Genomic DNA, 13814 nt, shown 5'->3' with positions numbered 1-13814 from the left:
AAGCATCACTAAAACCTCATACACACGATCAGATTTACGTTTTTTTTTTTTTTTGTGGCATGCTAGTCTTGTGTCGAAAGTGAAGAGGTTACTCACAATAGTTATACCTGTTGTGTGCAGCATCACAATTTCCCCTCTGACTTGCAGTAAAACAAAACAATTTACCAATAAAATCTATTTCCTGTGGTCGGTACAGAACACAAGATGTTTAACCATTATAACTGGGTTATTTGCAGTTCTCTTCAGGGGATTTAACTCTGGCAAAAAAAACTGAAGGGACATCTCCTATATGACCCCCTCCCACTGCCTGCTAGCCTAGGTTTTGAAGCAAGCAATAGGGAGATCATAAAAACAGGGGGGGGGACATTTGCCCTGTACTGTAATCTAGGAAATGCATTTTACAGTTAAGTTCATAGCAGGCTCTGGGACATCAGGTAAACTAAAAAGTGAGCAACATAGCAAACATCAACAGTGCCACACAAAAAAAAAAAAAGGAGGTCAAGAAAGTTTGACAGACTCAGAGAGCATCTTGTAGCATGTTACACCCAAAACTGGCATTAGGAGGCGGCCTGAACCTCCACCAAGTAGAACATAAACATGTGAATCGAAGCCTAGGTAGCATCTTTGCAAATCTGAGAAACAGATGCCTAATGCCGAAACTTCCAAAAAAGCACTAACTCTGGTAGTGTGTGCCATTAAAGAGAAGGAAGGAACCCCATCTTTCAGACTACAGTCTGATAACTGGTCTGATCCACCTAGCATAGGTGGAGTAACAGGCAGGAAGAACTTTGTAAGAACCTATGGGAGGGAAGCACCAAGATGAAGTTTGATTTCCTAAAGAAGACAGCAGCTAAGAAGTAAACATAAAGAAGAAAAGACAATACTGTATTCTGATTAAGATGGAAGACAGCTGTCACGTTCAGGAGTAAATAGGCCTCAAGACAAACTTTTCCTTGTGCAATATTAAAAAAGGCTCTGTACAAGATAAGGCTGCTAAATTTAAATCTCTCCCTACAGAGATGTTTGCAACAAGCAAGGCCACCTTCTGAAGAGCTGAGAGAACCAGATTAGAGATCCTAAGGGGACACATGAGATTGTCTGAAGAGGTGATGGGGTGTAATGCGAGTTACACCCTAAACAAAGGCCTTAAAGGGTCACTAAAGGAAAAACATTTTTTTGCTGAAATGACTGTTTACAGGGTATAGAGACATAAAAGTTAACCGATTCCTTTTAAAAATGATTACACATAGATAAAAAATCAATCATATAATGTGCATGTAGGTTAGTTTCACTTTTAAACTGTTTTCATGTTCCTGTGAACTAGAGAGACACACAGAACAAAAACAAACAAATCCAGGGCAGTTTTGTTTTTAAAATGAATCTGATTGGTTCTGTTAAGTTTTAGACACACAGTAATGACAGCTTAGACCTACAGTGAAAAGCTCCCAGTACGATGGTTATAAGGAAAAAGACAACCAGGAAGTGTGGAGATCACAGCAGAATTACAGCCACTTCAAAGCAAAAACGAACAATAAGGACATGAAACCAGTACTGCAGTAAGGTAAAGGAAGCTATTTAGCTAAAAAAAAAAAAAAAAATCCTTTAATGATCCTTTAATCAAGGAGGGAGTTGTAAAAGGTCTCTGAAACAGAATAGTTAAGAAACTATTACTTTCTGTACTACTTTTGGCGATTTCCATTGACATCTATGCAGAAACCAGCACAGATGTCTCTGAAATCACCCTCGAAATCGGGACTGACACGCGGGAATAAAATGCGATTTCATTCCCACTGTCAGTGTGAACCAGGGCTCAATGGTAATGCAAAATGACCCGTCCTAGCCAAGCAATTAAAGCCAGCAACCGAGAAGCAAAATGAAACACTGGCCCTTACACAGAATGTTTAGGCAACACTGGAAGGATCCACGGGAGGCCTGCCAGAAGTATGAGTATGTCCAAGTCCTTCTGGGTAAAATCAGTGACATGATGATCACTGAAATGCCCTCCTCAAAAACATGTGGCGTAGGTGAGGAAGAATCTGGTGTGGTGTAGATCACATTGAACTGACCCCAGGGCGTTACCAGCACATTCACTGCAAAAGGTCCGAGGGTCCCTGTACCTTGCGACAACCCTGTACAGTTTGTTGTTTAATCTAGACCCAGCAGATCCAAACATTTGGCCTCCCTCATTTCTGGCAAAATTTTGGAATACCACCCAGATGGAGAGTCCATTCCACTGGATCAATTTGCTGAAGAATAAGGAAGGCCGCCTGGAAATCCTTAACACCTGGGATGAACAGGGGACAGGGCTGAAAATGGAAGTTTTGCCTATTCTGTTTTCCTCTGAGCAGCGTGACTGGAGCACTTGTCCGATAGAAGAAAAAAGGGATGGGGCAAATATAACATCAAATTCTTGAGGAAAATCTGCTGCTAACAAAATTGTCAAATGGGAAGAAGGTTTACCTTCCAACATGACAATGACCCAAAGCACAGCAAAAATTACCACACAGTGGTTGAAGGAGAAAAATATGAATGTCCTTGCATGCCTTAGGCAGAGCCCAGACTTGAACCACATTGAAAATCTGTGGAACGACGAACACTGCAGTCCAAAAATGTACCTGAACTTGAGCAGTTCTGCAAAAAAGAGTGGACAAAGTCTAGGGGGCAGATCCACATAGAATTATATGCGCTACACCGCCGTACCTTACCTGGCGGATCTTCGAATCCTCAAAGAATTTGCGCCTTAAGTTACGGCGGCGTAGTGTATTTCTGGCGGCGGAATTCAAATCGGCGGTATAAATCTATTATTATATATATATTTTTTTTAAAGAAAAATTTATATAATGTGGAATGGAAGACACACTAGCACAAGCCACAAATAGGGTGGATAGATTCCACAAAATCTGGTCACCTTGGTTTACCTTCCACTAGTCGGACAGCTACAAAGAACTGAAAGCAGGCATATAACTGATCCAAACCTCCCCTCTTCTCACTACTCTAACCTGTCCCCACTACACCCTCTTATTTCTGTTTAATCAAATATACCCGAAAGAATATTTCAGCAAATGGACAAACAGTACAGATTAATTCTACTTAACCATACGCTCACCTGGATAACAGGTATACCAAAAGATTACACATCACTATATTGCTATACTTGTGGTACGATCTTACTCTCTAAACTGAGATAATTACACGCTAGAACACCATAAATTACAACAGCCAGCAGCTGGATCCTCCAACTCTGTATGTGATTTCTATACATAATTGTACGCATTCTGTATCATTGTTGAATCTTAATAAACTTTGAATGTTAAAAAAAAAAAAAAAAAAAAAAAAAAAGGTATATACATTTAATTTTATATTGTAGTGTAGACCTGTTAAAGAAAAAAACATCAAAGACCCAGTGGTTAAGCAGATGCTGGTTTTTAAAAAGGGGAACAAGCGCTGGAAGACCTTTTATAACTTGAAGGTCTCCTTCAAGGTGACAGTCCAGTTATTTGCCTTTGGTGGTAGGCAGAAATTCACTCACACGTGTGAAGATTCTTGTAATCTTCGGGTGGAAGTTTTTTTGGCATGAACTGATGAATGAATGAATTAATTTGTTCAAATTGTTTACATACACACAGCACTGTATGTATGTAGTGTAATTGTTTTACAAGCACAATATTTGTTGCGATGGGTGATGTATTAATACCAAATCGTTTTTTCATATACGGTTTAGCGTGGCGCATTGAGGAACATATATTTTGTAGAAAGTTAAATACCTTTGAGTGCTGCAGCTTTATGTTCACACACATGAGCATGAAGTGTTTCATTGTGTAAATCTGACATTGTGGCAGATGTTTCTTCTAGCTGATGGGCCAGCCAAATGGCCAGAGGAAAGCATGGAGTTAGAGTGGGGGGGGGGGAGATCCATCAGAAAATGTCTGGGGCCCTGAATGGCTAATCTACCCCAATGGAACCCAGAAGCTATGCCTGAGCTTGCATGTCGATCTGTCCCCTTTTCCCCATGCTTACGCTCTGCCATGCCTGTAAAAGTGTTCCCAGAGGGGTACTCACAAAAAGGTGCTGCAAGTAATATACAGACCCAGTAGCATCGCAATAGGTGCCCCAGTATTGAGAATAGTGTCAAGTTTAAATTCAAACCTTATAATCCTGGTTCCCTGCCGTTACCACCAGAAGGGTAATTGGTGGCTCCCACAAACCCCAAAATGAGTTTACCAGAAAGAACGGCAGCCTGGGTTGAACGTATAAAGTTCTTCCGCCCATGCTTACCACATCTAGTAGACAGGATAAAACAGAAGATTAAACTCATCCTGGCTTCACCATTTATGATGGGCAGATCCCCACAGAGGTCTTCAGGGCCAGAACTTTGCGCCAGTCAGACCCTGGCCTTGGACCTGCAAACCACCCTGTGGCTAAAACCATGCATTGCTCTTACAGCAGGAACCCGTAACAAAAGAAAAATGACAGGCTGGCCCTGCATCTTCCACCAGGCAGGGTCAGGGTAGAGTCTCCAAGGCTCTGTAGAGGGGTCAACTGATACACAGGCTGGATAAAGTGCCGCACTGCAGCCAAATCAATAGAAAAATCATCATCCAAGGAGGGAAATAAAGAGAAACTTCCATAGAGGAAGGCAAGCTTGGGTACATCGCCTAAGGTCACTAACAAAAAGCTGAGGCTAGATGGGGTTATATATGGGATGTCCCTCCCCGCGGCTTATTTTGTTTTTTAGTGTCCAATCACTTGAAATAGCTGCATATAACCAGCCATGATGATTAAGGAGCCTGTGTCCAGTACTGTACGACTGGAAAACCCTTTTGAGATACACACATACTCTTAAAACTTGAAGAAAGGGAAATTCATGTATAATAAAAATTTAACCCATTCAGCGGACTTTATTTAACATATTTGGATAGAAAAAAAAAAAACTAGGTATCTTTTCATAATACAACCTGTAAATGTTCCTGTTTGAAATGAATGTTCATTTTTATATTGTTTCAATCAAAGTAAAAGAAGTTTAAAAGTTGTAAACAAAATACTGAAACACCACATGTCGCAACATGTATAAAGAAAAACTGCCAACTAATATAAGACCAAGAAATCAGAACATTTATTTATATAAAAATCCAAAGAAACCCAGAATAAATATGTCAAATTACTTTTTTTTTTTTGCATAAAGATTATGCATTGTTAATATCCTTGAAGTCCATTATAAACATTTTGTACGGATTCATGTTTCAAAAGCTGTTTCACACCTAAAATACAAAAAACAAGTTAATTTAGAATATAAATACAGCACCATAACCAATTAGCACTCCTGAAAAAAAAAATTATACATGTAATGACAAAGTTACTGATCTATAAACAGGCTCACAGGGCAGGTGGGTGAAACCAAAGATCACACTTGGAGATAAACTGTACTGATCAGTTTTGAGGCTCAGGTAGGTTACATAATCTCTATTTTTTCTGTTATTTTTTTTAAAATGCCCACAGCTAACATGGAAACAGCCACAAGATCGACTGAGCAGATATCAGGTAAGTGTTTACACTGTTTTATGTACCCCTCGTGTAATTGTAAAAGAATATTGAATGTAATGTATTGTGGATTGCAAAAAATAAAAAATATACCCGGAATCCCGCTTTAAGGAAATACTAGGTGGTACCAAAATTATATTTCAGCATTTATAGCTGTGGGGAAATTATAGTGATATGGTTATGTATTATCCAAAAGTACAACATATGTCATGTAAAGGGCTCAGTCTTGTAACGTTAACTAGCTGCAACACTGCACAAAACAAGTGCTGCAGTGTAAACACAAGACACTACATAAATGTCTGAAACCTCTGTAGCAACAGAGACTAGCACAACATTTGAGGTTTATTTTGGATAAAACAGACTATGAACACTGCAAATGCACAACAAATGCCAGGTAGAAGACTAATAGTTGTAACCAGAGCTTTTTTTCTCAGAAAATAGGTGCAGGAACTCAACCACGACCCGTTCATATTTCACAAACAGTAGGAGGGTCTTAAAGGGGCATTAAATACCAGGATTGCATTACATACAGAATGCAGAGTTCAGGGGGTTACAAAGCTGTCACTTGTAATCACAGAAACCAGACTTCTGTGTTTACAAGTAATTGTGGTGAGCAGGCACCAAGGGGTCTGAGCCAGAGGTGGTGGAACTGAGTTCCCCCAAGTTCCCCCTGAAAAAAAGCCCTGGTTGTAACATTTATGTAGACACCCGATTAACATGAATGTGGTGCAGGAGACTGCTACTGCCAAACACTATGCTGTGTCTGAATATTACAAAATACAATTTGTAAAAGATTATCCCACAGAACATATGCAGTTATACAGGCATGCACACTTTAGGGCCCAGAACTTACTACAAATACTGAGCTTCATTGTACTACAAGTTTGTGTTATTTGAAGCCTCACTGCTAAAATACCATGCATAAGAAATCCCACTGTATTGTAAAATTTTCACCCTTCATAAAGCGATCCTTTCTCAAAACTGCTGCCTTAAATTATATGATAAAAAAAATGTCCACCTGAACTCCCATGTGGTAGGCTACTGGAACACAGTATTAAAACCGGTTGTCACGGGCGCTGGTGGTACATCCAGAAGTGCCCAATTGTCATAACCGATTAATCTAATATATACTAGACATGAACATCTTTGAGCTTTTCCCTGTATTTTTACGAGCGATGCTAATCATAGAATCAGTTTTCTTGTGACAAACATTTTTAAAAGTACATCTGAAAACACACATACCATTTCTCTGTTCTTCTGTTAGTTGTTCTTTGGGAAAGTCAACATCAAAAGTAATAATCAGAGAACCTTTGATGTTATTGTTGTCGAAATTTGGCAGGCCTTCTCCTTTTTTCCAAAGTTTTGCGCCAGGCTTAGTAATTTTATCACGCATTACGTGAACCTAGTTAGAAGACAAAAAATATTACATGTAGTAGACATTTTCAGATATTCATTTGTAAAAAATTTGGAAAACCATTGATCATTTTCCTTCAACTTCACAATTATGTGCCACTGTGTTGGTCCATCACATAAAATGCCAATAAAATACATTTAAGTTTTTGGTTGTAACATAACATGACTCAATGTGGAAAATTTCAAGGGATATGAATACTTTTTCAAGGCACTGTATATTTCATATTGTCTTTAAGCAATATGTTTGTTGTACTGCCGATTGTTAAAGGTTTAGGATCCAAATAAACCTTTTAACCACTTGCAGACCGGGCCATGAAAGGGGAGTTACCACTCTAGGTGGGTATGCTGGACAATCAATAGCTTCTCAGGAGACCAGGAGTGCCGGCAATGCACAAGGCAAAAAGTAGAGGCTAGGAGAATGGACAGCCGCACTTCCAAAAACCCTTAGGTTGTCTTTATTTTAAAACAGATGGCAAATGCACTACAAAGTACAGCAAAAAATGGAGATGGCAGCCTACGCGTTTCACACTGCAATCAGTGCTTAATCATGGCTTGCAGACCGGGCCATAATGAAATGACGGCTACAGCGTGGTCGGCTAGTTCTGCGACGGCATCCAGGGATGTCCTCATGAACTCGCACTTCTTGGGCACCCCCTGCTCGCCGGACCTGGCGCATCAGATTGCAGTAAAGGGCCAATGACAGTGGCCCCTTACCACGCGATCACTTGTCAACAACCTGGTGCATGTCTGGTTCAGCTCTCCCCTCTCCTCGCACCAATCAGTACAGTGTGTGAGGACAGGAGGGAGTCGGTGCAGCAGCCCTTGTGGGCTGGATCTGAAGTGCCCACAGCACTGATTTGTGCCCATTCAGCCTCATCCGTGCCTCATTAGTATTAATCCGTGCCACAGGTGTAAAAAAAAAAGTCAGTCAGAATTTGTGCAGAGTGTTCCATCAATAGGAGATCCTTTAGATATCCCACAATAGAGGTTAGCCTGGAAGCATAATAAGGCTAGCATGGGATCCAATTCTTGGTGAACATTCTGGGTGCAGAAGACAGATCTAATGGTAGTACTACAGCAAAATGTAGGTAGCGTTAATGTGCTGGAAAGATGGGGGATATGCAAGTATGCATCCTTGATGTCCACAGAGGCTAAAAAGTCTAGCTGATGGAGAGTAGCGATGAGTGAGAGCGGTTAGCAGAGCAGCAAGGGACAGTGTGGCAAACAAAACAGTTCTGCTTTAAAGGCTCACTCATCATTGGTCAATCTGCCATGGGCCCACCATTATGTGCATTTCCAACTAGTATAAACAGGTGTAGGAGAACCTTGCTTTGAGCTCTGTGCACACTGCAAAGGTGTAGGTGAACACTTATTTTATTGTACACTTACAATTTTTATATATGTCAATATAAAACCATTTGACTTACTTTATGGTTATCTAAATGACTAATTTCCATTTGAAAACCCACAAGAGCTTCGACTAAAGAAATGGTAACATTTGTGTATAGGTCATCGCCTCTTCTTTCAAATATAGGATGCCTGTTTATAAATATACAAAAAAAAATTAAAGGTTATATACATTTTAACAGCTCTACCAATCATTCCCAATTGCTTCCCCAAAATGTTTTGTGGAGATAGAAAATAAGCAGCACAAAAAATACTCAGCAACAGAAGAGGAAAATTAAGTGCGATCCTGCATTTCTTTAGCTAAAATCACCAGCCTTTATTCAAAAGCCATCGATGTTAGACAGACAAGCATTGTACCAAAAACAAAAACAAAAACAAAGAAGCAAAAAGTTGTCCAACGGTGTTTATCAACCCCATTCAAAACGCAAAGTAGAAAGATACAAAATAACAGTGGTGTTGATTTACTAAAACTGGAGAGTGTAAAACCTGGTGAAGCGCTGCATGGTAGCCAATCAGCTTCTAACTTTTTTTTTTTTTTAAATAACAAACATGTTATACTTGCCTCCACTGTGCAGCTCGTTTTGCACAGGGTGGCCCCGAACCTGGTCTTCTGGGGTCTCCCTCGCAAGAACTCATCACCTTCATGCAAGCGAGCTCGCATGGTGATGAGTTCTTGCGGGCGCGCTCCTGTGATTCAGCCAGCGGTCATAGCCACTCATTGTATTACCTAGCCCCGCCCCCATCACGTCATTGGATGTGATTGACAGCAGCGCCAGCCAATGGCTGCATTCAATCAACCAATGAATGAGCCGAGAAGCCTGCCCAAGAAGCAAGCGCGTTCACGGCGCAGGACTTTCGAGGGGTCAGGTAAGTAAACGGGGGGGCTGGGGGGCGCTAATCCGCCAATGTTTTTTCACCTTAATGCATAGAATGCATTAAGGTAAAAAAACTTTTTATTCAACCCCTTTAAGCTTTGGCAAGAAAACCTAGAAGCTGACTGGTTTCTATGAAGAGCTTCACCAAGTTTTGAACACTCCAGTTTTAGTAAATCAACTACAATTTGCAGACAATGTCAGTTAAAAGGAATTGGACAAGAATTTTTTTTTATTTGCCTTTGTTTATCCCCTAAATAACCCTTAACCTACAATAAATCAGTCCCAAGTAACTCCTCCTTCTATTATTATTTTCCTGCAGATTTTTGTGTTGATTTCTAAAGCCCTGCACTGGCTCTTAAAGCTGTTGTCAAGCTCACGGCTGCAGCAGAATGCTTCTCTAAGTTAACTGAAATTGAACTGTAGTCTTTGCTGTAAACTTATAAAATGGATAACTCCACAGTAAAAGCAGCTAGAGGTCAGGGGTGGCTTGTTCAAAAAGCCTTACTGCTTGTTGGAAATATGTAATCAATTTAATGTCCATAGTCTGGGCAGAGGTGTACTTTATTAGCATTTGTGAAAGTCATAAAATTTGGTTCTGTCCGTCCAAAGTTTGACACCTACTCGCATCTTTTTTTTTTTAAATATAGAACGCTTCACAAATTTGCATGACATCCTTGCGCAGGGGCCATGCTAATCTCTGTATCATTCCAATTTTGGTATACTGCATGTGCTACCGAAGCAAACACACCTACTCACATCTTAATAGGAAAGGAGGCCCGATTACATTGTTACTACATAAGAGGGGTTTAGAACATTTAAAAACAAACTGTTTTAATTTGATGACAAGTTCTAATTTGAAGAATTGTCATCTTTGTTGATCTTGGTCCACCACTGATAATCTGGAAATTCTTTAGGATATCTGCAATTTCTCCTTTACATTTTAGCACAGTAAAGCCTTCATAAACTAAAAGGATCCGTCTCATTCTGTTACATATACAAAAATAAGAGAACACTTTCTCATTTAGCCCTGGTTCACACTGGGCTGCGAGAGTGAAGCCGTGCGACTTCAGCTGAACTCACACGGCTTCACTCCCACTGGCAGTCCCGATTTCGACCGCGATTTAAGAGACATCTGTGCAGGTTTCTGCACAGATGTCAATGTAAATCGCGGCCCGAAATCGCAAAAAGTAGTACAGGAACTTTTTGAAATCGGTGCAGCGCCGCAGATGCGGCGTCGCACCGATTAGGACGGTGTCATTGCCGGCAAATGCCGCCGATTTGAGATGCGATTTCACATGTGAAATTGCATCTCAAATCGAAGCAAATCGTACCCAGTGTGAACCTGGGCTCATATACAGTTGGGACCCTACTCCACAGATGTCAAGAGTTCCAAACACGGATAATGGCAAAATAGCCTGAAACCTCATTTATTGTAAGAATTGCAAATCAGATGTATAACATTAGGCGATATCCGCACTATACACCAGCAGTTCTGGATGTGCATTTGGACAGAGGAGCGATAAGCAATGACATTGAAATGAGGGATTATCCTCGTATTTTTGTAATGTATGATAAATGAATGAGAAATCTGAATACCTTCTGTTTTAAGAAGACCTTTTGTGCTATGCACGGATTACAGTATGGACGTTTTTATTGCTTTAATCCCTTCTCATAAAACCATTTATTTTGCACCCGTTTGCTTTTTTTTTTTTTTTTTTTACGTTTTTATTTGCAAAAATTTTATCATTAACCACTTACCGCCTACCGGCCGTAATATGACATCCTTGACTGTGCGTGGGTATATCTGAATGATGCCTGCAGCTACAGGCATCATTTAGATATTGTCTTTTTCAGCTGGCGATTCCCTACACCATAAGAATGTGGCTGGTCAGCCGCTTGATCTTCTTATGGGTTGTGAGAGGGGACACCCCCCTCCGATGCTTCTCCCGACTCACCGATGCGATCGGAGAGTCGGAGACAGGATCCGCTGGCTCCGGTGTTTACCATAGAGATTTCCGGCAGACCAGATGGTCGCCGGAGGCTCTATGATCATCAGAGGTGCGATGTTATGACGTCAAGCCCAGCCTCTGCAGTCAAACAATGCTGCCTCGGCTGGGAAGTTTACACTCCTCGTAATAGGAATAAAAAAAAAAGTGATCAAATTATTTTTTATTATTTTTAAAGTGTCAAACTAAAACAAATTTACCGTATTTGCTGGCGTATAAGGCGACCCCTCTAATTTTCCAGCTAAAATGTTGGTTTTGGGATACATTTGCCGTATAAGACGACACCTCACTGTGCCATTGTCTCACCACACTTCACCGATCTTCATTTTAGTGAGTCAGACTGCGGGCGTACATTTTTTAAAAGCCACGCCTCTTCCTTGTGCTGTTCCGTGATAGGTGGAACACTCAGTTTCCCAGCAGAGCCTGTGTTCAGTGTTTCGCCTATCACGGATGTCCTCTCGGAGGCTGAGGACAAGACGATGTCCGTGATAGGCGGATCACTGAGCCTATCACGGAACAGCACGAGGAGGCGGCGCGGCTTTTAAAAAAAATGGACTCCCGCAGTCTGCATCCGGCGTATAAGACGACCCCCGATTTTTGAGCCAAATTTTTAAGTATAAAAGGTCGTCTTATACGCCGGCAAATACGGTAAGTAAAATTAACGATAAAAAAATAATATTTAAATTCCCCCTATCCCCGTATGCTCACACGCAGCAGCGAATGCATATATAAGTCCCGCCCACATATGAAAATAGTGTTCAAACCACACACGAGGTATCGCCATGAACGTCAGAGTGGGAGCAACAAGTCTAGCCCTAGACCTCCTCTAACTCAAAACATGTAATCAGTAAAAAAATAAAAATAAATTAAAGCGTCACCTATGGGGTATTTTAGGTACCGAAGTCTGGCGCCATTACACGAGCGTGTGTAATTTTGAAGCGCGACATGTTAGGTATCCATTTACTCGGCGTAACTTCATATTTCACATTATGCAAAAAAAAAATTAAAAATTGGGCTACCTTTACTGTTTTCTTTTCTTTGAAAGCATGAAACCGTTTTTTCCCAAAAAACGCATTTGAAAAATTGCTGCGCAAATACCGTGCAAGATAAAAAGTTCCAACGACCGACATTGTATTCTCTAGGGCAGCGTTTCTCAACTTCGGTCCTCAAGGCGCCCCAACAGGTCATGTTTTCAGGCTATCCATTATTTTGCACAGGTGATTTGATTAGATTAGTGATTCGATTAGTTGCACTGCCTTAGTAATTACCACAGCCATTTCATTTGAGGGAAATCCTGAAAACATGACCTTTTGGAGTTCCTTGAGGACTGTAGTTGAGAAACACTGCTCTAAGGTCTCTGCTAAAAAAAAAAAAACATATATAAATGTTTGGGGGTAATTTTCTAGCAAAAAAAAAAAAAAAGATTTTTACATGTAGGAGAGAAATGCCAGAATTGGCCTGGATGGCAAGTGGTTAAAGAGGACACAGAGGCTGGATAACAGCATTAAATGGTTACCAGGGGTGATTAATAAGCTCACAGAACTCCTCCATGCAACATATGACCTCTGTCTCAACTGTTATGCAAGGATGAGCTCTGGCATTTTCGAAAACCCATGTGCAAAGCTCGCCAGGAAGTCGGCACTGCGCTGCGCTAATCACAGGGAGTGAGACATTGTTCTGATGCGCGGCTGCAGAGATCGGGAGATGTCTCACTACGTGTGATTAGCGCACGCAGACTTCCTGGTGGGCTCTGCGCATGGGGTTTGCCAACATGCATGAGCTCATCCTTACTGTTATTGGTAAAACATGCACAATTGTGACTGAATGAAGAGGAGCGATAGATAGGACTGTGCAGGGGCCTTAGACTGCTGAAGATAGACTGCAGCAGTCCTCATCTTCAAGTGTTTAGCATGGAAACTTGACTTTTGGGGCCAGAGCTGGAGCATAATTAAATAATTAACATAATACATTTCAAAACCCATGTTTCCTGTACCCCCTGCAGATCTAGCTAAGTTTTCATAAACTACAATTGGGATGAATGTAGCATCTCCTTACTTGAGAACTTTGATTCGAAAACGCAAGTCACCTGGCTCTCCATCAATGTGTGGTTCCCCTTAAAAAAAATAATCATAAGAATTAGTAAAACGACTAAGTGTACAAATGTAAAAAAAAAAAAAAAAAAAAAAAAAACACATAATTAAAACATAGTAGTTACCTTCTCCAATGAAAGGATATTCCATGCCATCACGAACACCAGGCTCAATCTCCACTTCTAAAGTTCTTTCTTCATTTACAAGTCTACAAAACAATAAATATACTGTTGAGGAGCACAGAATACTTTTAGCAAGATTCAACACCACAATATTCCTGTTGGAGATAAAGATCCTTAACCACTAGCCGACCAGCCACCGTCATTATACGGCGGCAGGTCGGCTCTCCTGGGCGAGAGCCCGTAGCTATACGTCCTATCGTATAGCCGCCACTAGGGGGCGCGTGCGCGCCGCCGGAGGCGCGCGCGCGCGCTCCCTGCTCGCCCCCCGTGCGTGTGCCCGGCGGGCGCGATCGCCGCCGGGCA

At 41.1% G+C, this 13814-nt stretch overlaps 1 protein-coding gene and 1 non-coding gene across 2 annotated transcripts in view; both read right to left on the bottom strand.

Moving 5' to 3' along the window:
- Positions 1-4964: 4964 nt before the first annotated feature.
- The window catches only part of DNAJB11 (DnaJ heat shock protein family (Hsp40) member B11), a 38688-nt gene continuing 29838 nt past the window's right edge, over positions 4965-13814 (bottom strand). Inside the window, exons 6-10 of the mRNA XM_040357095.1 lie at positions 13455-13537; positions 13295-13352; positions 8379-8490; positions 6781-6940; positions 4965-5258 (exon numbers count right to left, since the gene is read on the bottom strand). Coding sequence (XP_040213029.1) covers positions 5194-5258; positions 6781-6940; positions 8379-8490; positions 13295-13352; positions 13455-13537 — 478 coding nt within the window. The 3' untranslated portion in view covers positions 4965-5193. The remainder of the gene's footprint in view (positions 5259-6780; positions 6941-8378; positions 8491-13294; positions 13353-13454; positions 13538-13814) is intronic.
- Positions 9871-9974, bottom strand: LOC120944568. The gene has a single exon (XR_005750430.1). It is a non-coding gene; the product is annotated as a U6 spliceosomal RNA (small nuclear RNA).

Source organism: Rana temporaria, chromosome 6, assembly GCF_905171775.1.
Source record: "Rana temporaria chromosome 6, aRanTem1.1, whole genome shotgun sequence".
NCBI classification, from domain to species: domain Eukaryota; kingdom Metazoa; phylum Chordata; class Amphibia; order Anura; family Ranidae; genus Rana; species Rana temporaria.
Note: the sequence above shows the minus strand (reverse complement) of the source record. Positions and strands in the feature narration are given on the sequence as shown.